The following is a 26,654-nucleotide window of genomic DNA, read 5'->3' on the forward strand; positions in this document are numbered from 1 at the left end:
ACAGTTTGCATGCAGAGAGTGTAAGTTCATAATGCACTAATTAACCCTAACGTGACCACGGTGCTTTTAGATGCCGAGCGCCGATTACTGGGGCGAATGGGGGCCGTATGGAGAGTGCAGCCGCTCATGTGGCATCGGCGTGACCGTGAGGACGAGACAGTGTGTGAGTCAGCGGTAAGCAGACAGCTCTCATGCACATAATTGGCCAGCATCGTGTCTGTAAATGTCTGTTTGTGTGTTGGTGGGAGATCCCTGGGTGTGTCAGTGCAACCTCAGGCACAGACAAGTTTTGAAAGACAGATATTGTTTTAAACACATAACAGTTTTTTTTGTTTGTTTTTTTTTTTTTTTTGGAGAAAAGCTCACACTTAAGCCAAGCAGACATGAAATATAGAGAATCGCAGGTCTAGCTACTTCATGCTGTCATAGTATACTCCTGTTTTAGACTCTGTTCATGCACGCTTTCTGAAAACAAAAACAAAAAATCCTGAAGTCATCAAATCCTATGTCTGTATCCGGGAGCTCTTTTGTCTTCTCCGTTGAATGTGGAGTAAGATAAAGGCAGGCGTTTCCCGTCTCCAGGCCCTAAAGATGAACATGCAAAGCAAGTCTTAAAGAAATTAAGTTTAAGCGTATTTCTGATCAACTTATTTTTGTAGTATATTATGCAATTTAGATTAAACTTCAATGGGTTTTCAAATGTTTAACCAAGAACTAACATTGACAGCTTGATTTCGTCAAAGGAACTTGTTAACAGTTTGTTTTGATTATATTGACACTGTTGTGATTTCAAAATGGTAAGCTTGTGTAAGAAGGTTGGTTCAATATAGCGTTGTGCCTATAAATCTTGCCCGACTTGGAATCTGGTGTGCATGTTCTCTCTTGCATCTGATGATGAGCACAGTGCTTTTAAGGAGGAGCTGTCGTGTTTGTCAATCCAGCACTCCTCTCCCCTCCCTAGTCGTGTATATTTCATTAAGTTGTCTTCCTGAAACATTGCAAAATGTTCTGTGGTGCCTTTTTAGGATTAATGTTGCAACACGAACCTCAAAGCTACATTAAAAGTGGATCCAGTTTAGTTGCCATGTTTGTGGTGAAACTGGCTTCTTATTACAGAGAAAAACAACATGAGCAGTTGGTATTTGGTCTGCCACTTGATTGAGTGATGCCTGTTTGGATTTAGCCCCTGGGCACAGGAATACACACTGTAGCTATGTGCCTGTGTGTGTACATGTGTGTGTCTTTACATGCCACACAAGCTCTTTTCTCGAAAACAGGCATTGCAAAACCTAGAGTAGAAATTCAGTTACCCAAAACTTAATGCTGCCTGTGAGTGCTTGTGCCTGCACACACATGCGCACATACATACAGTCTCTTAGACAGTATTCCCACAGGATTTTTGTGCTATTTGTTACACAAGAACAATATCCAACCATGGTACCATACGCCATGTTTGTTGCTGCTGTCACTGCGGCGTCTACAGCTAGGCAAGTGATACGCAGCCAGGAGAGGAGCAGTGATTGAAGCAGTGGTGCAGTGTGGCGACCTCTTTCCCACTCAATTCAGAATCAGTACCAGAATCAGTATCGGTGTCAGTATCAGAATTGGTTTCAGAATCAAAATCAGTATCAGAATTAGTATAAGTATCAGTATCAGAATTAGTATTGGTATTACAATCTGTATCAGAAGCGGTATCAGAACCAGAATCAGGATCAGAATCTGTATCAGAAGCAGTACCAGAACCAGAATCAGAAACGGTATCAGAATCTGTATGAGAAGCGGTATCAGAATTGGAATCAGAATCAGAAGCGGTATCAGAATCAGAATCATAACCGGTATCAGAATCTGTATGAGAAGGGTATAAGAACCAGAATCAGAAGCGGTATCAGAATCTGTATGAGAAGCGGTATCAGATTCGGTATCAGAATCAGAATCAGAATCTGTATGAGAAGCGGTATCAAAATCAGAATCAGAACCAGTATCAGAATCTGTATGAGAAGTGGTATCAGAATCTGTATGAGAAGCGGTATCAGATTCGGAATCAGAATCAGAAGCGGAATCAGAATCAGAACCGGTATCAGAATCTGTATGAGAAGCGGTATCAAAATCAGAATCAGAACCAGTATCAGAATCTGTATGAGAAGTGGTATAAGAACCAGAATCAGAAGTGGTATCAGAATCTGTATGAGAAGCGGAATCAGAATCAGAAGCGGTATTAGAATCTGTATGAGAAGCGGTATCAGAACCAGAATCAGAAGTAGTATCAGAATCTGTATCAGAAGTGGTATCAGAATCAGAAGTGGTATCAGAATCTGTATCAGAAGTGGTATCAGAACCAGAATCAGAAGCGGTATCAGAATCAGAATCTGTATGAGAAGTGATATCAGAACCAGAATCAGAAACATGCTTGCTCACAGTATGAACAGTAAACACAATAGCACTTCTTACATTTAAGTATGAGCAAATGCACTACAATAAATAAAGCTTTTTCATTTCTGAACTCTCCACTTACAGAATATTTTCGATAAAAGGGCCATTTCATTGATGTTTACTTCATTTATAGGTCTACTTGTTTTTAACCAGTTCTGCTAACAATTCCAAGAACTCAGTAATAGATATAATAACATTGATAACACTGTGTCATGATTTCCCCCACTCTCACTGAATTAAAAACCACAGACCCCCTGCTTATACTTCTTGGATTCCTGGGGTCCCCGGACCACACTTAAAGAACTATGGCACTAATATACACGTATTTATTCCATGTACACATTTAATTTGACTCTGTTGATAAGCTCTCACGTTATAAGACGTTATAAGATAACCAAGACAAGCCCACATGCAATCTAATTACAGTCTGAACAAAGTCAGATCCTAGAGGCCAGATTTCTCCTCTTGCTTCAGACATCTTAGTGTGTGTATTTGCATGTCTCCACAGTATCTAATACCACACCCTACAGATCATTACGAAATATAATCTAACCCATTCAGAGACAGCACACATCTCTGTATACAATGGCTTGCATAAGTCAGAAATTTCAGGAATAAATAGCACAGTTAAATTGCCAAACTATCATTATGTACGTTTAAATTATATGCTTGATATATGAATAGATGGATTGTGTTTGGAGGGGAGGGAGTCCGTTAGTGCAAGAGGTCCCCTGATTTATGGGATTCACAGCAATGCGGGCAAATACTTAAGCAGTCAGAACCTTTACTTTGTTAATTTGTAAATAATTTTGCAAACTATACTGATCCCTCCTTCCCCCTCAACATGATGTGTTATGTAAACATGATATTTTATCAAAAAATAAAAGTACAAAAGCTCAAGGGGAATGAATACGTATGAAAGCCTCTGTACGCTCTAATGTTGCACTAGCATACTAGACTGACTAAAATACAGACATCTTAATATAACAATAGCAGTAAAAGTTCATCATCAATGACATTTGAAAATGCTCAGTGTTTATATGTCACTTCTTCAGTGTTAATCAGTAATGAGAACGTTTTTCCTTTATGTGAAAACTTCTCTGCTTTCAGGACTGATGGAGGACACAGCTGTGTGGGACCAGATAAATCCTATCGCACGTGCAATATTCAGGTACACGCTTCTTGAACCCATATAATCTGTATGTACGTACACACAATGGGGTTCGGGTTAATGTTGATAATATAATATAATTAAGTTATCGAATTATTACATTTTCTAAATTAAATTTAAAATACACAAATGCAAAATAGAAGCATTTTCACTAGAGGTCTCAGACGTTGGGTCCCCACTGTATGTCTTGTATATTTGAAACATGCAGACATGTCTCAGCCTGCTTTAGTTTTTCCCCTGATTCTTCATCAGTGAGAGTTCATCTTTTCAACACTGTCTTTCTGTGTCTAGTCCTCTATAAATTTTAATGATATTTTTCCTTTTTTTTTTTCTTTTTTTTTTTTTTACACTTCCTGTTTTATTTCACTATCTTATATTTCTTGTGTAGGACTGCCCTGAGAGTTCCAGAGATTTCCGAGAGGAGCAGTGCTCTCAGTTCGACGGCACTGATTTTCATGGAAAACATTACAAATGGTTACCTTATTATGGAGGTGTGTATGTGACTCTCTGTGGCTCTCGAGGCTTCACTGTATATACTCGCGAGTGAATTTCATAAAAGCTTTGCAGCCATCTCTATCTCTAATAGTCTCCCAAAGTACTTTTATGATGATGGGAACTTTGGGTTTTGTTTATTCCCATTTTGAGAAGTGTAAACCTGCTGAGAACATTTGATCTTCTCAAGAGCCAAAAGACATTAATTGCTGTGGGATTTTGTTTTACTTTATAAGAATATGAACTTGATATGTGACAGCTGCTTCAGATGAAGCCCATATTATAACAAAAAAAAAAGCTTTTCCAAGTTTCTACATCTTGTTGTTTTTTCCTATACTTTTCCCTTCCCAAGCATAATTATCAGCAATTTTCTCATGTGTTTGCATTTGGTCTGATCTGCTCCAGCAGAGAACCAATGTGAGCTGAACTGCATCCCCAAAGGAGAGAACTTCTATTTCCGTCACCGGAGCTTGGTGGTGGACGGCACACCTTGTCACCCGGGCAGTAATAATATCTGTGTGGAAGGAGTGTGCACGGTGAGAATGAATGACCTTCTCACCCATCAATACTCACCCGTCATGCTTTATTATTAATTTAAGAAGTCATTATTGGCTTGCTTGTTAAAGAGGGATAAAATAAGTTATGAAGAAATGTTTTGTTCTAAATGAACTTAATCTCACACTGAAAATATGAGAGAGAAAAAAAATCTAAACTTTAATTCAAATAAATATGTTCTAAGAAAATAATCCCTTATCAAAATGTAATGCATGAAGTGTGTAATCATTTACATTTTTTATTTATATTTGCCTGAATGTTTGGGAACTCTTAAGTGGTTATCAGTGGGGAATATCAGTGTGAATTATGACTGTTTCACTGGGGTATAAATATGGGGTGACACAGAGGCCAAATTCCATCATCAGTCGTTCATCAACATGGGGAAGATTCGAGGATACATAAATAAAATGAAACAAAATTGTATTGACTGTCTGAAAGCAGGCAGTGCCTATAACAATATACAGCTAATACCCAGATCCACTGTTAGGGTAATAATTAAGAAGTTTAGAGCACAGTTATGATCCTGACTAGAAGAGGACACAAGTATATTTTGCCCTTACATACAGTGAGGGAAAAACCATTAGACAGGTAAATATTTCTACAAGATTCACAATTGGAGATTTACAGACGCATTTTAGACAATTAGACAACATCTCCATGTCTTTTACTCATCTAACCACAAACGCAAGTTCCTGAAGTTCACTAGACTCTACTTATGCTCACTGTGCATACAGCGTCTGGGCTGTGACAGCATGCTGGACTCTGGGCAGCAGGAGGATGCATGCCTGCAGTGTGGAGGGAACGGTCAGTCCTGCCACCTCGTCAGGAACACCTTCTCCATGAGGGGTCTACCCAAAGGTAACACACCCACACAACCCTAATCACCAGAGATCTATGGTGGCAAATGCATTAAAGGTTTTTCGTTCTGCCTGTTAGGTTATAATCAAATGTTCATCATTCCTGTTGGCGCTACCAGCATTCGTATCACTGAGAGTGTACCTACTCGTAACTACTTGGGTGAGTGTGTGTGAGAATTTAGCTGTGTTATGGCAATCACCCGTAATCCTCTGGCGCTCAAGTGGACGGCATCCCCACTGCACATATGATTTATAGCTAGTGAAAGCTTGTAATGAAGAGATTCTGTAATAAAAGCAGCTATACCAATAATAGTGATGGTGTTTGCAGTATTAGTAGTGCTAGAAGCAGTTATATAAAAGCTTCCTTCCAGTACCCTTTACAGAAAACTTTTGAAAGCTAACCATTGTCCAAATAACACTTGAGAATGCACTTTTTCTAATATTGTACTATTTGAATAGTAGAAGTGGTGGTAGTGTTGGTGTCGGTGTTAGTATAAGTATTCTTTACTCGTTGTGAACACTTACAGCCATCAAGAACCTGCGTGGTGAGTACTACCTTAATGGGCACTGGGTGATTGAATTCTCCCGGAGCACCCCCATCGCTGGTAGTATGTTGTACTACCAGAGAGGAACGGAGGGGGAAATGTCTCCAGAGACAATCACTGGCCGTGGACCAACCACTGAACCTTTGGTGATTGAGGTGAGATCTTCCGTTGAGTAAGGGAAACCCACAGTGATCACAAGTCCAAACGTTCTGACAGTCTTTGACGAGATTTTAGGAATGACCTGGATTCAGAACACCTCCCAAAGCAGGACTTTGGGTGAAAAATGTCTTGTTGAACCGCCTTTGTCTCCATTCAGCTGATCACTCAGGAAGCCAACCAGGGGATCGAGTACGAGTATTACCTCCCCAACAGCCACCCTAGAGAGGGCCACTACTGGAGCTATGGCTCTTGGTCTGTCTGCAGCAAGGGATGTGGCTCTGGTCAGTATCAAACTTCAGCAAGAACATTATAAGACCATTTGAGCATACTGTATCTATCAGAGCACGACAGAGTCATTCTGATTTTAAAAATGTTAGGATATTATAAGAGGTGTAATCATTTTTACCGTATATAACCTGCATCTCTTCAGGTTACCAGTCTCGTCTGGTCTTCTGCACTTTTGATAATGAAGCCTACCCTGACTATTTGTGTGCATCTCTGCCTCGCCCTCTCAATAACCGCACATGCAACGAGCAACAGTGTCCCCTAACCCGCAGGTAGGTGAATTTACCAGTAGTGAGTTTAACTAATTATGTGACTTCTGATGACAACCAGTTCACCAGAACTAATTTAGTGGTTTAGTTGTGGGTACACAATACATATGCAATGACAACTGTTACAGTTTGATTGGTAATTAATTAAACAACCTAGAGTATATCAATTTCCCACTACTTCAGTATTATGGGTTATTTTGTGTAGTTTCATGATATAATCCCAATTAATCCATTTCAGTTCCAGGGTATAACACTACAAAATGTGGAAATGTTCAAGGGGGTGAATACTTATGTAAGTCACTGTACTGATCTGGACTGTGTGATTAGTGGGGAACCACTTCTTCTAAAAAAAAAACCCTCTTGGTGTATTGCTCCTGTTCTGTAAGGATGGCGTATGTGTACCCTCCACAAATATGGACACCCAAGGAAGCAAGACATGTCTATGTTCAGGTGTACAGGTAACCCAGCATGAGGAAAGCTGACAGCAGCAGAATGTGATCTCAAACACTAACTGATGTCTAACTAAGATTCTTAAAGAAAGTACCAGCGTTTGGCGTTTAGGATGCATTAACGCGGGGCAGCAGAGTTCTTCTAGGGATTGAGGAGTTATGATGTTCAGGATGGTAACCTTAGATCTCTCCACTGCACATGTAGCATTGTCAAGATGCCAGGCTTTCAAGGACTCATAATCTTTCTTAGTACTTAGAAATTCCTAGAAGAATTTCGATGAGTTTGGGGTTAACCCTGGACCACTCCTTTATACATTCTCCACACTGAAACTGCTTCCATGCCATGTCCAGCTCTTTCCAAGAACTCATAAGTCTTCCTGAAGACATTGACGTAATCAGTTCTTAGGTTTACTGACTAGTTAGGTACACCAGTGACATGTGTTTGAGCTCAGTCTGTATTGATGTTTTCAATCAATACAACATTGCAGAATTATTAGATAAGTGTTGCAAGTGCCTGTTCTTCCACATGTGGAGATGAACTAAGGCCTTGGGCAACTGTCCAGCTCAGAGCTTTGCTGTATTCATCTACTCCCACTGACTATGGTATGTTTCCGTGAAAGAGGAGGAACAGGAGTGCTGTTTCTGCTCACTGGATGCTTACATAATTCCCTTATTATGAGCCATATCATTGGCCTGTGCATAACTTTTGAGCACCAGCCTTGGAGCTCTGAGCTGGGTTGCTGTCTGTGTGCTATAGAAAAGCCACCTGAGGTAGTACTGGTGTTAGTGGGGCTTTAGGTGCAGACATCATGGGTGTATTTTATGTGAATCTGTAGTCTACAGATCCACTGAGGTGAATAGTGGTTCTTTTTTTAATTAAGTGTGGCCATGAATTACTACATTGACCTCAACATAGGCACGAATTAATGTTACAGAACCCTGAACCGCAAAAAACGTTGAAGTGCGATGTCGTTATTTCTACTTAGTTTCTTAGTTAATAATTTGACTTACTAACTTGTTATTAATAGGTTATTTTGTTGTTAACGTCATAATATCTTGAGTTATGGCATTATTTAGACTTGAAAATAATGTCATTATCTTGATGAATGACTAAATAATGACATAGCACTATATAAAAATAATTCTCCTTCAGGGATTCTGTATAAAATATTTAAAAGTTAAGATTCTCGAGATCTATTTGGTGGACAAAAAATACTCAAAATACTTAACTCGTGGTGACTGTTGTTTGTTAAAATGAGTGTGGCAGAGAGAAATCCATTGAATTAGACCATTGTAGCTACAGAAACCTAAGCATGGGGATGATTGATAACATCACACATGGATAACTTGGAATGAAGGATAACTATGTACTGGAGTCACTGGAGTCACCATTAGCCTGCTTTACCTTAAGAAAATGAAATGCATTTCACATTTTCCAACAAATAATTACAATAATTACTCCTACTTACATAGGAGTAAGTACGATGATGCCACAACATATTAAAAGAAGGGATCAATTTGCGCAGTCTGTGGCCATGACTTTGGTATCTCTGTGGTCACAACTGTTCATAATAATCTTTGACCACGAGATCAATGTATTGCCTGAATCTAATATTAATTCATGGACACACCTTATTAAAAATAACCACCATATCACCTCAGTGGCTTTGTAATATTCTTGGCACTCCACGTTTCATTGCTTTGGTGTGCATTGTGTTCGGAAGGGTATAAAACACATTTGTGTGAGAAGCAAAAAAACACTTCCTAGGCCATAAATAATCAGCGTCGCCCATCTGCAGCAGTGGTACAGTCTGGACATTTTATAAGTTCTTAGCTTTACTGAAACTAGAGCTGAAAAAATATACTTGAATTACTTGACTTGAATTTCGACATTTTATTCATATGGACGTCATCAGATGACTGACAGGGAAAGTGTTGAGTTATTTGAACTATGATCATTAGTCATATTTCCCCTGTGTCTTTTTTTTTTTTTTTTTTTTTTCATATAAAAGTGTATACTTTTCCTTTTAGTTGTATGAACTAACCAATTCCTGACAATGGTCCAGTGTTCAGGTGTGTACTGTGCTGCTTTGGGTTAGATCTGTGGGAGCTGCATGTGTTGGCAGAGCTTTGGGCACAGTTGATATTATACTAGTCATCATTTTACATTGATCCTTTTGCTGATTTTAGTTTGGTTTTTGGTGTGTGTGTGTGTGGGTCACAGCTGGAAGGTCGGTGAGTGGAATCAGTGCTCGGTGACGTGTGGTGGGGGCACTCAGGTACGCAGAGTGGAGTGTATATCTCACGATGTGTCTGGAAGGCGACTGGTAGAAGACTCTTTGTGTGAGGCTTACGCTCCCAAACCTGTCAGCCAGCAAACCTGCAACATGCAGCATTGTGCACAGTACAGCATGTCCTCATGGAGCCAGGTAAACATGTGTGTCCTCAGGTAAACTCTAGTCCTGTATTTTACATGCCCAGGTTATATATAAAAGCATAAACACATGAGGTGTAAATCTATAGGTTATATCAGATTATTTGATCTATTATAAGGGCCCGATATTCTGAATTATAGTGTAGGATGTTGCAGTATTGAGACTTTTTGGCTTGCCTATCAGCAAGGTAAATCTGTGATTTCCTGCTATTCAGTGTGTTTGAAAATAAAACTGTTTATCTAAATTTTGAGTTCAGCAACCTCTCAAGCATTCCCCGTCACCCCAATGACCACATTCATTCTGTTGATACTATGTAAAAAGAGCAGAGCTGAGCAGGTTTGTAACAGCTGGGACGGAGCTAAATTCTGGGCCAGAAATATTAACCTTGAATTCAGGTGTGGAGGAAATTGAATCAATCAGTGTTCAGAAGACCAGGGGCCTCATTTATCAACCGTGCACATCAGTGAGCGGGCTACAGTACTTTTTAAAGGGAAGTTGTTTAACATATATGAAGAATTCATTGTGTTTCTTTATGCAACTGAGTGTAGCCGTGTACGAGCATGCCAATTTAGAATGTGTGGGATTTATGAATGGACAATGCGTACAGCTGTAGCTCAGCATACGTGTGTAATAAACACCAATTTTCTTGTGCGTGTGTGGGTGGGTCTTGTGTACAAAAAAAATAGAACTTGTCTTACGCATGTTTTGATAAATGAGACTCTAGATCCATGCCAAATTCTTTGAGCTTTATTGCCATTTTACGGCCGGACAGATGAACGTACACACACAGTATACCTCCCCCGATTAGTTTATAAACTAGTTTCAGAGACAGTTACACAAGCTTGCAACCCGTCATTCAGCATCCTTGCACATCAAGACATGCATACCAAAATCCACATCCTGCTCAGCACTCTTCACACACACACACCAAAGTCCAATTGCACACACAAAAGGCAGTTAATGACCAACATAGAACAAATTTCATACAAATGATTAATTATTGGTAGTTTTTAAATGATAATGTTATTTATTGGAGCAAAGAAAATATCCAATACCAACTGGGCCTGTGTGAAAATGTATTTGGCCCTGTAGTTATTAATTCCTCCAAATGTATGAAACTGCATTCATAATGTGATTCAACTGGACAAGACGCAACCAGGCCTGATTACTGCAAACCCTCTTCAATCAAATCAACACTTAAATAGAACTTTTTCAACAGCATGAAGTTGGTTAAAAGGTCTTACCCAGTAACACACTATGCCAAAATTTAAAGAAATTCAAAGGCTCTGGGACCACAGCGAGAGCCGTTATCTTGAAATGGAAAAACTCGGCACAGTAGTGAACCTTCCCAGAAGTGACCGACCTTCCAAAATTCCTCCAAGAGCACAACAAAGACTCATCCAGGAAGTCACAAAATATACAATATACAATAAAAGGACCTACAGGCCTCTCTTGCATCAATAAAGGTCCATTGCTCATGACTCCACTATCAGAAAGACACTGGGGAAAAAAAGGCATCCATGGAAGAGAGGCGAGGTGAAAACCACTGCTAACCCAGAACAACATTAAGGTTCATCTGAATTTTGCCAAAACACACCTTGAAGATCCTCAAACCTTTTGGGGGAATGTTCTGTGGATTGATGAGTTGAAAGTGGAAAGTGGAGTTGAAAGTGGAAGACAGGGGTCCCATTACATCTGGCGTAAACCAAACACAGAATTCCACAAAAAAAAAAAACAATACGTATGGTCAAGCATGGTGGTGGAAGTGTGATGGTGTGGGGATGCTGTGCTGCTTCAGGGCCTGGGCAACTTGCAACAATTGAGGGGAAACATGAATTCTGCTCTCTACCAGAACAACCTAAAGTAGAATATCCGGTCTTCAGTTCGTAAGTTGAAACTCAAGCGCAACTGGATTATGCAGTAAGACAATGATTTAAAGCGTAGGAGTAAGTCTTAGTCCTAGAAGTAAGTGAAAGTCTGATCTCCAGTTATCGGAAGGGTTTGGTTGCAGTTATTTCTGCTAAAGGTGACACAACCAGATTTTAAGTTTAAGGGGCAATTAGTTTTTCACATGGGAGATACGTGTTGGATAACTTTATTTGCGTCAATAAAAATAAATAAATAAACAAAAACTACAATGTTGTATTTCTTTTCAAGATCTTAAACTATGTATGTTAGTATGAGATATACACAAAAAAATCAGGATGGGGGAAATCCTTTTTCATAGCATTGTAGTTACCAACTTGGAACAAATTTCATACAAATGATTATTTTAAGTAGTACAAATGATTAATTACTGATAATCATTGAACTCTCAGGTAGATAAATTTACATTTTATTTCCACATAGGAAACTAATCATATTGCTTTCTACTGCAAATCACAGCATTCCTATGACATAGAAGTTATACCATCGTTTTTATAGTTCTAGAGACACTGTTAAACATTACAGACTGCACCTTTAATTCAAGTATACTTGTAAAAAAAACGCTGTTTTATATAATTGTGCATACTTGTACGTGTGTGTCCATGCAGTGCTCTGTGACATGTGGCTCTGGAGACCAGACAAGAGAGGTGATGTGTGTGGGTTCAGCAGGAGGAAGCCGTGTTGCAGATTACATGTGTGCCAGTCTTCCCAAGCCACCAAGTACGCAGACCTGCGAGATGCCCGCCTGCGTAACCCGGATTGGCTGGCACATTGGTGATTGGGGGCTGGTGAGATGGGCTATATTATGGCACTTAGATTTCTAGTTTCAATCAATGTGTGTTTATATACACTTAGCAGTTCATACGTTCTATGCTCTCTCACTCTCTATCAGTGTTCTAAGAGCTGTAGCTCGGGGCTTCGGGAGCGGCAGGTAATCTGTTCAGACTCTCAGAGAAACATTTACGGGGTGGAGCACTGTAACACCTATGCCAAACCCTCTACTGTGGAGAGCTGCAACACGCAGCCCTGCTACAGCCCCCAGGGTACATGCCTACCACACACACACACACACACACACATACACACACACACAATTTAAAACATAGGACTTTATCACCCCCATTAGTTAGCTTAATGGTTTAAAACACACATACCGTGCTGTAAATTCCTTTCTCTTTTATGTGTGTTCTCTCATCACCAGACTCGAACACACTCATGTTCCTGTAGTCACTAAAGGGTGTGAATCTCCCTCTAAGACAATATGGTGCACGTCTCAGTACATAGTGCATAATCTGATACAGCAATACTGGAATAATTATATCGAAGTGTATCGAATAATGATTTGTATAGGTATATACAAATCATTAAAGTGTATCGAATAATGATTCAATACACTTTAATTCACTACTGATCCAATACAATTCAGTTCAGATGCTGATCGATTCAGGCCTGATCGAATATGATTCAGTTCATTTAAATTTAAGTTTTCTACCACAGAAAAGTATTCAGGACAAATGGCTTCTCAATTTTTGGTTTCTCACTAACAAGACAAGCCGAGGTTTGTTTATTTTTTTTTTTTGGATTATTAACTTAGAGAGAGAGAGAAATAGAGGCTGGTGACGGAACTGTTTATAGGTGCTAGAACGCAAGTATAACAGGAACTGACTTGCTTCACTGACATTCCATAACATTATATGTAACAGTAAACTGATCAAATTGATCAAAATGCCATTTTTCTTTAATCCCACCACCACGTCTATAGGCAACGCTGAAAATTTTTGGGGGTTGTCCATTTTCTTAGAGCTCTGAAAGAAATTTGAGCTCTCTTTCTCACACTCTTGTGTGCTCTTTCTCTCTCTCTCTCTCTCGCTCTCTCACACACACACACACACACACACACACACACACACACACACACACACACACACACACACACATATACACTAACTGGTATCAGTATCTAACTGCTTTCTGTTTCGATTTGAACCAGATCTTGACTTATCAATCAACATGGCCTTATGTTGGACCGATTTTCAGATTTTTTTTTGGACACATTATCTTTAAGTCAGTGTTTTAACATAAATATTTAATGATATACAACAAAAGCATGTCCACAGTAGTAACCAAGGTTGGAGGGGCTTAGCAAAGAAATGGTTTATGTGTATTTTTTGACTCGTAGCATTTTTGTTGTTTTGTTGCTCATATTTAACAGTGGTGCCCAGCATGCAAGACACAAGAGGCTATGACAACACCATTTTCGGTTTCTACCCCTACAATCCTGCGGACACTACCACAGGTTCCTCCCTCATTTCCCATCCAGCTGTGTTTGCTCATTACAGTTTAGTTCTGCTTCTCCGCTTTTGGCCTCATCTGTCCTTTCTCCTGTTTTTCCCAGCAGTCCACTACATCACTCCTCTGTCCCTGTACTAGTGAACTTGTCCTGATTGGCATGTTTTTATAGGGGGAGGGGGGGTCAGGGGGGGTCTGTCTTGTGTAATTAAAATAGTTCGGAAGCACTCGACTGTGGCTTGTCTACTCTCAGTGCGGCCTGTGGAAGTCGTATGATGACCTCTCAGTTGTCGTCATGTTTCAGTAGCTTCTGGAATTGCTGTTTGTGTACTAGTGCTCTCAAAATGAAATTGTTTTAGTTTACTATAATTAAATGATTATGTGTCTGCATGCACATCTGACTCATCTCAGTCTTTTGTTCTGTCTGCTTTGTGCTCGGGCCACTCTCATTATGACTGTCTGCATTAGTTTCAGTTTCTCTTTACACTTATCCTGCTGAGCTCTCATTTTCGTAATGCATGATGAATGTCTCCTTTTGCTTTTGTTTTCAATATTATTGTACTGCAAAGTAATCAAAAGCCTACTGATTCTTTATCAGTAAGTGTGTCTCTCTCTTAGTTCACCAGCGGGATGTTCCTTACTGTCATCAGACTGCTTTTGGATGCTGTCAGGATGGTGTGTCTGCAGCCAGTGGACCTCATGGTCAGGGTTGTTACCAAACATCATCCTGTTCCCACACCAGGTACACAAGAGAGTATTTACTTTGCTTCATCAGAATGTTTTTTCTGATTTTGGACAGAAATTGTATACATACTTTAATGGAAATGCAATAACTACTGAACGACTCTTGACTTAAATTGAAATCAAACAAGTTACGGAACCATTTAACAAGCCTAAGGTATGACATGAATTAGGGCAGTCACATACACATTCACATTCCCATTCATAAACTACGGACACTTTGGACATGCCAAACAGCCTACCATGCATGTCTTGATCTGGGGAGGAAACCGGAGTACCCGGAGAAAACCCAGCAGCACAGGGAGAACGTGCAAACTCCGCACACACAGGGCCACAGCGGGAATCGAACCCCCAACCCTGGAGGTGTGAGGCGAACATACCACCGTGCGCCCTCCAATTTTATTATAGAATTTTATTTCACAGGTTTTGTTATCTCCCTGTTAATATGTCTCATATGCATGTCTGCTCGTGACTGCTTCCTGCCCTGTGTACTGATCACATCTCTTAGGTATGGCTGTTGTCAGGATGGCGTGACTCATGCACAAGGACCCAATAAGGAGGGCTGTCCAGAATATGTCCCCTCTGTCCCAGCTGTGAGTATCTACTGTTCTTTATGGATTATTCTGTATAAACATTATCTCTAGCTTTTCTCCCTGCAGCTCTGTCGCTTTCTCTCCCCTCTCTCAGTCGGAGCATGAGGTCTGCAGCAGGGCCACATACGGCTGCTGTTTTGATGGAGTGACTGCAGCTCGTGGTACTAACGGAGAGGGCTGTCCTGTTCCACATGGCAGGGGTAAGTTACAACCATACTATGTACTACATTATACTGTATGTTCAACAAATGTCTTGCAAACAGATGAGATTTAGAATTATTATGAGGTCTGTTGACCAGAACTAAAGTGCTGTGCTTTGATTTGTGTGTGGTTTTGTTTCTTTTCTGTTCAATACCATATTACAAACGTCCGCATTCTTACAAAGGCACTGCATGTATCTTTGTGTTTCCCCACTTTATTTATTTCCCCCCGAGAGGATATTTATCTGTATTTTACGTGTTGCCATTTCACCAGCCCAGCGTGCTCCGTGTGATCTGCCCCACTCGGCTGGATTGTGTGATGAATGGACTGCTCGATATTACTACGACCCCGCCAAGTCCCGCTGTGTACACTTCTGGTACGGCGGTTGCCATGGCAACAGCAACAACTTCGCCACAATGGAGGAGTGCGAGCAGACATGCCAGAGCCATAGGCCTGTCTCCACGTCATACAGCAGCACCTGGAGCCAAATCTGGCCAGATGCTAACACTTCTCAGCATTCCCACCGTCGCTGGATTGAGTCGGTGGTGCGCAGGCCAGCGACCAGAGATGTGCAGGCTAGCAGCCCTAATAAAAGGTAAGAGTGCCATGCAGGAGCCCTCTGCCCCCACAAAGTGCCCTCTGTACCAACCTGAGGAGCTTGATGTTGCTCACTGCTCTCAGAGATGGCCACACACACACACACACACACATTCACACAGAGCTACTGCGCACCTCATAACACAAACACGTTCATACATTTAGAATCTGGCCCCTGTTCAACACACATTCATCAGTCCATACAGGATTTCGATGAACAAAAATGCTTGATTTTGCTGCGGTTTTTATCGAAATTTGTGATGCAGTTTGCTGAGTTTTTTGTGCTTTTTTTATGGAAAACTCCTTGAATTGGCGAAATTGCAATCACACGTAAAAATTTGTTTTGCACGGTCTTTCACAGTGATGTTTGTTGGTAAATGAGACCTTTTAGCTGTACTCCTGTTCAACGCACGTGAATCCGATTTGACTGAATGCACGTTGTGATGACGTCATATGATGCATCTTGGCCCAAATCTGCTGAAAATCTGTGGTAATTTTGAATAATTGCAAGCTCCTCCGAATATTGCAGAGTTCGCTTGATTTTACATTAATGTCTGTGAACGCAAAATCCTGGAGGGACTGATTCATACTCGAGAGCTGCTTAGGCATTCAGATAACAGATTACACACACAGACCCAGGATATACTCACTCATGTAGCACTGCAGAGTCACACATCATGGTGATGATATTCATGAAATATTTTTTCAGAATTAGTGTAACACAAGCATATTACTAAGTTGGTTGGGTGTGAGTCAGTTGCACTCATTACTGGTTTGTTGCTAGTATTTCCCAGCCCATTTTGGTCCAAAATTATGCATGCGTTACTGCTACTAGGCACTCCTTACCACTGCTAGAAGGCCAAACCTGTTTCTTTTAGGACTTTAGGTGGTTTCCTGTCCCTTTTTTTTTACAACTTGATTTTGTGGATGTACAGTATTTCTGTCACCCCACTTGAATATAAATATTTTTATTTTAATAAATGTGACTGTTTTAACTGTCACAACCAAGAATGAACAACCAAGCTGTGGCTAGTAAATGGGAATCGGGATGTTAAACAGTGATGATCATGTTCTAGAGGTTCACATGTAAGCAAACACAAAAATCGTATGAAAAAGGTTCGGTCATTACTATCACTAAAATATTAGCGTGAAATCTAATCATATATATGATGATATGACTGAATATCACCTATTTTCAGCATCAATGGTCACCAAAAAAAAAGGAATAGATTTCCCAAACTAATCTTGTGCGTAATGTTTTGCATGTATATTACAAATCATAGCTTAGGCTATAAAGGATACACACATTCATTCATATATATATATATATATATATATATATATATATATATATATATATATATATATATATATATATATATATTCATATATATATATATTCATACCAATGCAGCTCTGGTACAAGGTTTTTACACTTATACATATGGTACATCATGTATGGGGATGGCTTATAGGCCTGCTGAAATTTGTACACACCTTAATCAGGGTCATATATCCCCATTCTGGCCCTGCACACTCACTTTGCACAGAAGACTTTGACTACAATCAATGCGGCCCTGTTGGACATTGAGCTCTCTGGGACTGTTCCATTTTTCCTGCTGTAGAATTTTGCCTATTCCTCCACATTTGCACTTATGTTTGTGTTTAGAGTGTTAGTGTTAGCCTGGTAGTTTAGTCCTGTTTAATTTTCCCCACCCATCTTCTTCTGCCTTTCACAACACCATGTAAGTGTGGTGTCTTCAATGGTCTTTACTGATGTCATTCAGTGCGACTAATAAAGAAACCTGCTGTGATGCCCCACCATTCCTGCTTCTGTCTGTGTGTCTCTCCCAGGTGTGTGTTCTACAAGTAGGTGTGGGGCAATATGAATACACTCTCAAAAGTTCAAAAGTGAGAGTAGACTTGTCGAATAAAACATAAACCACAGTACCAATTATATTTCAAAGAGTAGTGTCCATGACAGCCTGAAATTATTGCCCCACCCCTACTGCTGACTTCTGTTTAGCTCATAGATACATATTATATTTGTCTCAGCATCGTTTTTTTTTGTTTTTGTTTTTTTTTGCCTTTTACCTGTAGATTTTCTGTGACTGATGTATTCCTGTCACTTTTCTAACTTTTCCATGTAACTTTATGTGTGCATTTATGGCTGAGTCTAAAAGGGCTGAGTCTAAACCAAGGTTGCCAGATATTTCTTGAATAAAAGCATTTTTATTTTTAATAGCTTATAAACCACATTCTTTAAACACAAGTAATTGCTGTGAAGCGCAAAAATAATTCAAGGATAGAAAATACAGACTGAATTGGTAGATCATGTTTTTTTTTTTCTTCATTGTCAAATGCAACATTAAATACCAGAAACAACAAAAAATTTAAATGTACTAATACAATGATATGAAAGAAGATGGCAAGCACTGAAATGAACAATAGACGTCTAATGTCACCAATGCTATACTGCATGAATAATCATTCCATTAATCACTGCAACGTTGGTTTAATCTAACAATATGGCTTCAGCCTTCATTATTCCGCAGCTTATACAATAGCACTTGATGCAGCACATGCTATTTTATTGTTGTTGTTGTTTTTAATTGTTCACCAACAGTTAATTGTGTACACAAATGAATGTAGTCAAAACATACCAAACTGAAATGATGAAATTATCATGTGTGTGCACAATGCAGGTTTTTCATGCTTTAATTTGCCATTTTGAATTGTTGATACTATTAATTAATTAATTAATTAATTAAGTCATGTTTTTTTCTTCTTCCAGTATTTGCCATGAATAGTTGTCTATAGCATTGTAGTGTATTTACAGCTCAAAATATACATTTCAGGATGACATATTGTGGTTGCATCAAACTGTCAACTGTAATACCGCTTCTCGCTCAAGGCAAGATCATCCAGAAAAAAGTCAGAGGTTAGAAATGCTTGTAAATTGAGACAAACCTCTGGTTTAGGCAAACTTCAGCTGTAGCACTTAGGTTTGTAGTTACATCTAATGTGTGAACACTGATGTGTAGTATTTTGGTATTAACTCCTTACGCTAAGCATACAACTCAACTCTGAATATGGCCCATAGTAAATAACAAAATGACAACTTCTTGTAAAATAGTTTCGATGCCATTCTGTAAGTATGAAATTACCAGGAACGTTCATTCATTTTACCCAAGTGCCCCAGAATTTGTGTTGGTTTAGAGCATAAAACGAGCCACAGCTATAATACATATACAAACAGCTATATACAAACTTTGGTGATGGTCAGCCTTCTGTACCACAAGGCAAAGCTATACTGCCTGGACTTGTACTCTTTGTATTTAGCTTGCGATTCTGAGCTCAGTGGCGTGACCTGAACAGAATAAAATGCATGACAGCCCTGGCTGAGGCATACGTAACCTCTGTCCTGAGTAGTCTAAAGGAAACTTGCTCTTTAGACTGAAACAGAATTCCGAGTTTCTGTGCTGGAGTCAGGACAAGGCTGATCTTTATGCTTACTTTGGTGGCTTTTTGCACATGCCATTTTGTGGCCAATAGTACAGCATAAAGTAAATTTCTCCCCCTTCTCTCCCCTTTTCGGTCTCTTTTTTTCTTCCTGCATGTCTTTCCTGTCAAATCTCTGTCTTGCGTCTTTTTCCCTCCTCTACTTTCCTTCTCTCTTGGCCTCCCCTGCTTCAGTTGGCCTGCTGTGGGTGTGAGTATAGACAAGTCGGATCCATCTACGGTGGAGGGTATAGTGGGCCGGTCGGTGGTGTTGCCGTGCAAAGTGAACCCGCCTCCATCGTCTACTGTGACGGTTGAGTGGAGAAAAGATGGTGTTCTTCTTGACCCCTCCAGGTTAGTACAGCATCGGTTCTGCCATTAAATCTTGTCATATTCATCCTGTTCATAACTGTTCATGTTTCATTAGACCCTATTAGACCTTATCATCTGGTAAGTCGTCAGAGCAATTAACTGAACATGTATTTGTATTCATTTCTTGTATTTTGAAGGCTAATTAACACGTTTAAGCATTGGGAATATATAGCCAGCTTACGTCAGTGTTCTCTAGATCATTCAATGTTTTATAAAGCAAGTAGATTTATATTGGTGATTTAAATGCATTAATAAGCAGTTCATAATTATTTCCAAGTGTACATGCGATCTTATATAAAGCGAATGCCCTCATGCACTGTTTACATGGTAATTAATATGATTGACAAGCATTTGATCCAATGATTCTCAATTCTGATTTGTCAGAGGGTGTTAATGACCGTTACAGCTGCAAGACATATCACAAGTTTATCTTTATGCACTTGTGGCCAATATGCAGTATGTGGTCGTTTTATCGTAACTTACACAGAAACCAGTATGGAGGATTAAATAGATTAAAAACATGTTATTCTTAATATGGTGAAGTTTTCTGCGAGGAGAAATTGATTTCTCTTTGTAACAGTCAGAAGAAAAGCTGTTCCTTCAGGTTTTTACACAGGAATGTCTTCAATACAGAGGACTTTGCGGTTTCTCTCTGACATGACAAGCAACATTTTTTGTCTCAATGATTTTATGAGAGAGGGAAAAAGAGGCAGAGGGAATAATTGTTCATACTGTAGCTGGTATAACAAAAGTCGTAACTAGTCTGTGATGACTAGAAGCATGGAAATATGAGGAAACCAGGATACAACTAAAGGCTTTAATACAAGAAAACATAGTTGTAGCAAAAGAGCTGGGCTTCAAGACAAAAACACATGAGGTAACTGGACTGGCATAAAGCAAGAAACGAAAGTAAGAAATGAGAACCAAGAAACAAGAGCACACGATGACTTAAGGGCATGAACTGGGAATATATACACAGTGGAATTAACCAATACAGAAAGAAAGCACTACTAACAAAAGCAGATGGAAAGGAGAAAAAAACAAACATGTAAGCAGTGCTAGGACCCACTATGCATTCTTAAAGAGGTACTGAGGCAACAACATGTACTTGCTTGTTTTGCAAATGTTTTACAACTTGCGTCAAAACAAATTTATTTAGTTTTAAATTTTGGCTTTCCCGTATTGATTTTTTATTAAACATGCAGGTATAGACAGCAGCCAAATGGCTCAATTTTGATGGGCCCTGTAAGGATTAAGGACTCTGGCTGGCTTCTGTGTGTGGCCACACGAGACCGTGAGAGAGATCACCGCTACATTTACCTGTCTGTCTCAGGTAAATCCCACCTGCTACTCTTTTCTAATAAGGGAGTTACGTTGAACTGAATTTGGGAGAAAGCAACACTCTTCCTTCCCAATATATATTCACTCCTCCTTGTGATGCACTGTTTATTGGGATGCATGAGTATACACAGAAGAGTCTTTTGCACTGAATAATTCATACAGCATGTTGTTTTTGTGCTTATAGAGCCCAAAGATGGGGCAGATAGACCAGATTCCGCAGGCTCAATAATTGTCTCTCCCAGGTACTCAATATTAAACACGCACACACCAGCACCTGTATACACCAAAACACACTCACTTATCATACACCTGCTGCATTGTGATTTCTCTTAGGTTCAGTATTGACCGATCAGACTCTTCGCTGGTAAACGCACGTGCGGGTCAGAGTGCCAGGTTACACTGCACCATCCTGCCTTCTTCAGCTGCTAATTCAGTCATTGTACAGTGGACAAAAAATGGAGCTGTTCTCAATACACTCAGGTATGTGTGTATGTACAGATGGAGGACAAATTAAAGGAAAAATACAAAAAACAAAATGATGGCTCTCTTGTACTGTAGGGTCATGTTGCTAGCATTGGTAAGTTTTTACACCCTCCCCCACCTTACCACTCTGATTAAAATTCCTGCCTAAACCGCCACTGAAAGCAGCCTAAGATTTAAAATGCAGATTACACCTGGAAGTAATTATGTTTTATTATGTTGTTCTGGAATTCAGTTCAGCTGATGAGGACACTGGATGTGTTTATCTTTGCTGAGATCCCTGTCCATGAAACATACCCAAGGTCAATAACCAGGCCCAAGGTATCTTTAGGTCAAAATTAATTTGTAATGTTGAAGTTGTTTCGGTCAGAATGTGAACCCAGTGATCCTCCCACAGAGACAGGGATGATATATATATATATATACACACACACACACACACACATCACAGCTATATTCCTTGGTCTTACCCATTGTTATGAATGACTAAGGGAATTTGGCCTATGTGTTACCTCATATTTATACGCCTGTGAAACAGGAAATCATGGTTGAAGAATTTCTTTTTCTAGTCACCCAGGTGTACAAAAAAATTTAAAATATCAATGCGGATATACTTCAAATATATATTTTCTCATATGAATTCATATGGGTGCCAATAACTGAGGCACACGTATTTAACAAAGATTTTTTTTGATAAACCTGCATTGTGTTTGCAGTTGTTTGATAGCCATGAGAGCAGAATATTTTTGTGAACAAAATATCAAAAGGTTAAACAATAAAGACAATTTTTCTCAACTTTCTTTGCTCATATTTACCAGGGGTGTCAATATTAGTGGAGGGCACTGTACTGTATGTATACTTACATTAAGAGCTTCAAGGAGCTCAAGAGTTGGCTAAAGAAACTAAAGGCATTACAAAAATGTACCCAGGAGATTCTTACATGAGTGACTCAAGACTGAACACTGGGTGATCAGAGAGCTCTGCTTAAATGGACCTAGGCACATCTGGAGCTGATTGCCAGTGATTATAAGTAAGAGGAAGCTCTCTTCCTTCCTCTGGTGACACAAGTCAGTCTAGCAATGGTTCTGGTGACTCTCTGCCTCCCTCTAGTGTTGGCACGAGTCTCCTTACATTATTTCATTATAACTTGGTCTTTAGTGTGCATCTGTCCGTTCAGAATAATGACGCTTAAGTGACTACAATGACTCATATATATTACTACAACTCTAGGAAGAGGTGTGCTGTTATAAGAAAGTAATCAACAATGGGGTGGCCTGGTGTGTTACTGGTGTTACTGTTACCAACCTGAATTTGGGTATTTTCCTATAGAGGCACATCTTGAAGTGTTTTATTCCTTTTATACCACAACAATTTGCCAACTTTTTTTTTATTTTTATTAAAGAATGGCATTATACTTTATTTGAACAGTTTATAGCTCGTTACAGAGAAATCACAAAACTTGTTATTGAGAATCACAATGCATAACATCATCTGTCCTTACACTTTCTGATGGTGGGAAAATGTAAAGTTACAGCTGTGTCTCTGATTGTTGTAAAGCAGTCACACTGGAGTCTCATTCCATTACTGTTAAGTGAATGTGTCCAAACAGAAAACTTTCAATATCAAATATTACTAGTCTATCATTGTTAAATAACAGTAATGTGGTGTGTTCACCATACAAGTCCCTGTGAATGAATAAGCTGTTACTATAGAAACGAGAACCTGTTAGAATGAGTGTATAAATATAAACCTGTGATTTGTCTTGTAGTCAGAGCTGCTGTTATAGCAAAATACACAACACCTTCTGACCAATCAGATTGGAGAATTCTATAGTACTGTGGTATAAATGAAAATATTGTAGTGATCATTTGTAATGCTACTACACTAAAATGGTATTAGCACTAAGCTCATCACTAGTGATCAGAACATTTTACGTTTAAGAAACTTAGCCCTTTTACCAAAGTTCCGCAGTTATAATAAAGTTGCCCCTCACCTGTGGACATTAAAACAAAGCATTTTAATGAATATATATAAGAAAGTCTTTCAAAAATTAGGACCTTTTCGTGAATGTGGTCCTTGGTCACCTTTAAAGCACTTTTTTTTATCATGGGCGTATGTATAAGTGTGGTTATGCTTCCACTCTCCTGTTTGACGTTCAACTGGTATTACAGGCACTCTCAGCACTCTGATGGCACCCTGGTGATTAACAGCCTCACGTCTGACGATTCAGGCGTCTATACCTGCACAGCCTCAAGCACTCAACAGCTGGAGCAGCTACAAATCCAGCTCAGAGTCTCTGGTTTGTGATTTTAATGACACTTTAATGTCTGTACAGTCTGTACAGTGTGAATGACAGCTGTGTTTCTGCTCTCTGCCTCCAGGGGACCTGAGGATCACCACAGCTCCCAGTAACATGGAGGTGTCTCAGGGTAGCGTCGTTCGGCTCCCGTGTGTAGCGTCTGGAGAAAATGTCAACATAGCTTGGTCCAGGTTTGAAGAAACATAAAACTCATTTGTAATAAAAAGTTTTGTATTTACTAGTTGATTTATTACTATATATTTTTGCTTTTCCTCAATTCCTGTGCAGGAACGGTGTGCCAGTGAGACCTGATGGGCATCGGGTGCAGGTGGCAGCAGATGGCACTCTGACGCTCTACAATGTGCAGCCTGTGGATGAGGGCTCATACACCTGCAGTGCCTATGCTGGCACACACGCTGTCAGTGCCACTGCTGAAATTCGAGTAACCAAAGGTATAACTTTTCCTGTTTGATGACAAAATAGTTCTTTTTTTTTTTTCAATTTAATTTAATTTATTCTAATCTCAGAAAACATATCCATGACTTGTTCTCATTTATTAACAATGCTGTGATAAAAGAAAATAATAATATTGTCATATTATTATATTAATTATTATATTACTTTTAGTGTATTATTATAAGTATAATACTAAAAAAGTCATTAATTAACATAGTAATACACAGATACACACAATTAATTTTCTTCCTACAATTCAACTTGTATTTAATGGAGGCATTAGAGCTTTTATTCCTTAGCTTTTTCACCCACGGAATCTACACTTTATTAAAATTGCAGTTTTAAAAAATTGCCATTTATACTGTTCATAAACACATTGCATTAAAGTATCCAGTAAGTTAGACTTAGAACTATAAGTAAACAGTAAGTATAACAATTACAACTATAGTTGATACCAATCACAATAGTGCCATTGATATATAACTGTAATAATAATAATAATAATAATAATAATAATAATAATAATAATTGGGACCCTCTGGCCCTACAACACAGACTCAGATTTGAGAACCAAGGTACTTCAATGTATCCCTACAATAGTACATGTAGTTAAAGTCACAGTTAAATTTTTATGATGTCTTTCCTAGATTAGAATGAACCTGACATGCATTAAGCAGTGCCGTGCCGGTGTTGGTATATTTTTGTTCCTTTTAGAAATCTGGTTTCTAAGTCCTCTAGTCAGTAAATGCAATGCTAATAATGAATCGATAAATGTAATACATTTTTTAACATCCACAAGCATGCATTTCAGAACATCATTATAGCTGACACCTTTAGCTGATTATCTATTTAGCTAATTTACTGTAATATTAAATTACTCAGAAAATCATTCATTCATTCAGCATCTGTAACAACTTCATCCTAGTCAGGGCTATCACACATACATTCGTCCACCCAACTAGGGGCAAATTTAGTCTTTTGGGAGGTGAAAGGAAACCCACACAGACTCTACAAACAGTTACCCGAGCTCAAGTTTGAACCAGGGACACTGGAGCTGTGAGGCACATACTTGTATAACTGCAATAATTAGCTGAGTGATTAACACACTAAATTGTTTTATTTTCTCTCCAGAGTATGACAGGGGTCAGAGTCTGTCTCCCGACTGCGTGGACGAGCCTGAGTTAGCCAACTGTCTGCTGATTGTCAGTGCACGCCTGTGTGGACACAAGTACTATTCCAGCTTCTGCTGTGCCAGCTGTTACAACTACTCTATAGGAAAGAGCAGGCCTGGGAGACATGGCTAGGGATGGGCATCTATTGCTAATAGTCTCCCCTGTTCATCTGGACTGTTAGGTCTTTTCGGCATATGCCAGTGAATGCTGGGAAACCCCACTCGTCGTTTGGCCAGACGGACCCTCTATCAGCAGCTTTGGCTTTAAGTTTCTACACTGCTCTCTGTTTAGAGGAACTGACTTTCAGGAATCTGAACCCAGATCAACATTTAGAGACAGAACAATTCTGCTCCAAGAGTACAGAGGACCACATTGGCATGTGCAAATTTAATGTATTGTAAAAAGCAGTTGAATATTTAATTAATCTCATTATTTTTTATTATATATGCATTTTTATTTATAATGGTGTACTGTGCTTTTATTTTGTTTGAATATATTGTGACTATATTGTGTGAGTCCTGGTATTTTGTCAGAGAAACTGCATAAAGGATAATAAACGCACAGACACATTAATAGTTAGATTATTCTTAATGGTCTCTATTCAAGTTCACATTAATAGTTCTAGCATTTGCACGCTGCTGTAGGACAGTTTGGCTGTAGGGCCAAACTTTGCCGCATAGAGTATATTTGATATTTTTTATGTGAAAACTCTAATCTTATTTTAAATGAGAATCCAAAAAGTCCTGTAAGGTCTCAGGATACTATTATTACTACACAATCAATTCGATTCAGTTTCATGGTGGATCTGGAGCCTATTCTGGGAAGTGCGGGGTTGGAATTTTTTACCTCTGTGCTCAGGAGCTACAAAGTGGGGAAAAACACATGGATGTCCCCGCATTTGTCTTTTGATAGCAAAAATCCCGCAAGTTAACTGTGACGAGTGACGTATATTTTTCTCCTCAAAACAGCAGAGTGTATCGTCAGTGTTATAGATTTACCAAGCAAATCTGTCTATAGTGGTGCTTGGAAGTTTGTGAAC

The 26,654-nt window shown here is 39.2% G+C and overlaps 1 protein-coding gene across 6 annotated transcripts in view; it reads left to right on the top strand.

Moving 5' to 3' along the window:
- Positions 1-26,122, top strand: part of paplna (papilin a, proteoglycan-like sulfated glycoprotein) — a 31,384-nt gene extending 5,262 nt beyond the window's left edge. For 4 of the 6 annotated variants that reach the window (XM_017476220.3, XM_017476215.3, XM_017476219.3 and 1 more), the window contains exons 4-29: positions 71-174; positions 3,541-3,601; positions 3,990-4,092; positions 4,499-4,629; positions 5,383-5,506; positions 5,585-5,665; positions 6,033-6,205; positions 6,367-6,490; positions 6,640-6,766; positions 7,150-7,221; positions 9,437-9,641; positions 12,182-12,361; positions 12,466-12,616; positions 13,786-13,869; positions 14,481-14,604; positions 15,112-15,196; positions 15,291-15,396; positions 15,671-15,992; positions 19,691-19,849; positions 21,073-21,200; positions 21,393-21,450; positions 21,542-21,688; positions 23,860-23,987; positions 24,070-24,178; positions 24,276-24,439; positions 25,575-26,122. In XM_017476220.3, the coding sequence (XP_017331709.1) occupies positions 71-174; positions 3,541-3,601; positions 3,990-4,092; positions 4,499-4,629; positions 5,383-5,506; positions 5,585-5,665; positions 6,033-6,205; positions 6,367-6,490; positions 6,640-6,766; positions 7,150-7,221; positions 9,437-9,641; positions 12,182-12,361; positions 12,466-12,616; positions 13,786-13,869; positions 14,481-14,604; positions 15,112-15,196; positions 15,291-15,396; positions 15,671-15,992; positions 19,691-19,849; positions 21,073-21,200; positions 21,393-21,450; positions 21,542-21,688; positions 23,860-23,987; positions 24,070-24,178; positions 24,276-24,439; positions 25,575-25,747 (3,423 nt within the window). In that variant the 3' untranslated portion in view covers positions 25,748-26,122. The remainder of the gene's footprint in view (positions 1-70; positions 175-3,540; positions 3,602-3,989; positions 4,093-4,498; positions 4,630-5,382; positions 5,507-5,584; positions 5,666-6,032; positions 6,206-6,366; positions 6,491-6,639; positions 6,767-7,149; positions 7,222-9,436; positions 9,642-12,181; positions 12,362-12,465; positions 12,617-13,785; positions 13,870-14,480; positions 14,605-15,111; positions 15,197-15,290; positions 15,397-15,670; positions 15,993-19,690; positions 19,850-21,072; positions 21,201-21,392; positions 21,451-21,541; positions 21,689-23,859; positions 23,988-24,069; positions 24,179-24,275; positions 24,440-25,574) is intronic. The other 2 variants (XM_017476221.3, XM_017476222.3) reach the window with 2 other exon arrangements.
- The last annotated feature ends 532 nt before the right edge of the window (positions 26,123-26,654 follow it).

This window comes from Ictalurus punctatus, chromosome 9 (assembly GCF_001660625.3).
Source record: "Ictalurus punctatus breed USDA103 chromosome 9, Coco_2.0, whole genome shotgun sequence".
NCBI classification, from domain to species: Eukaryota; Metazoa; Chordata; class Actinopteri; order Siluriformes; family Ictaluridae; genus Ictalurus; species Ictalurus punctatus.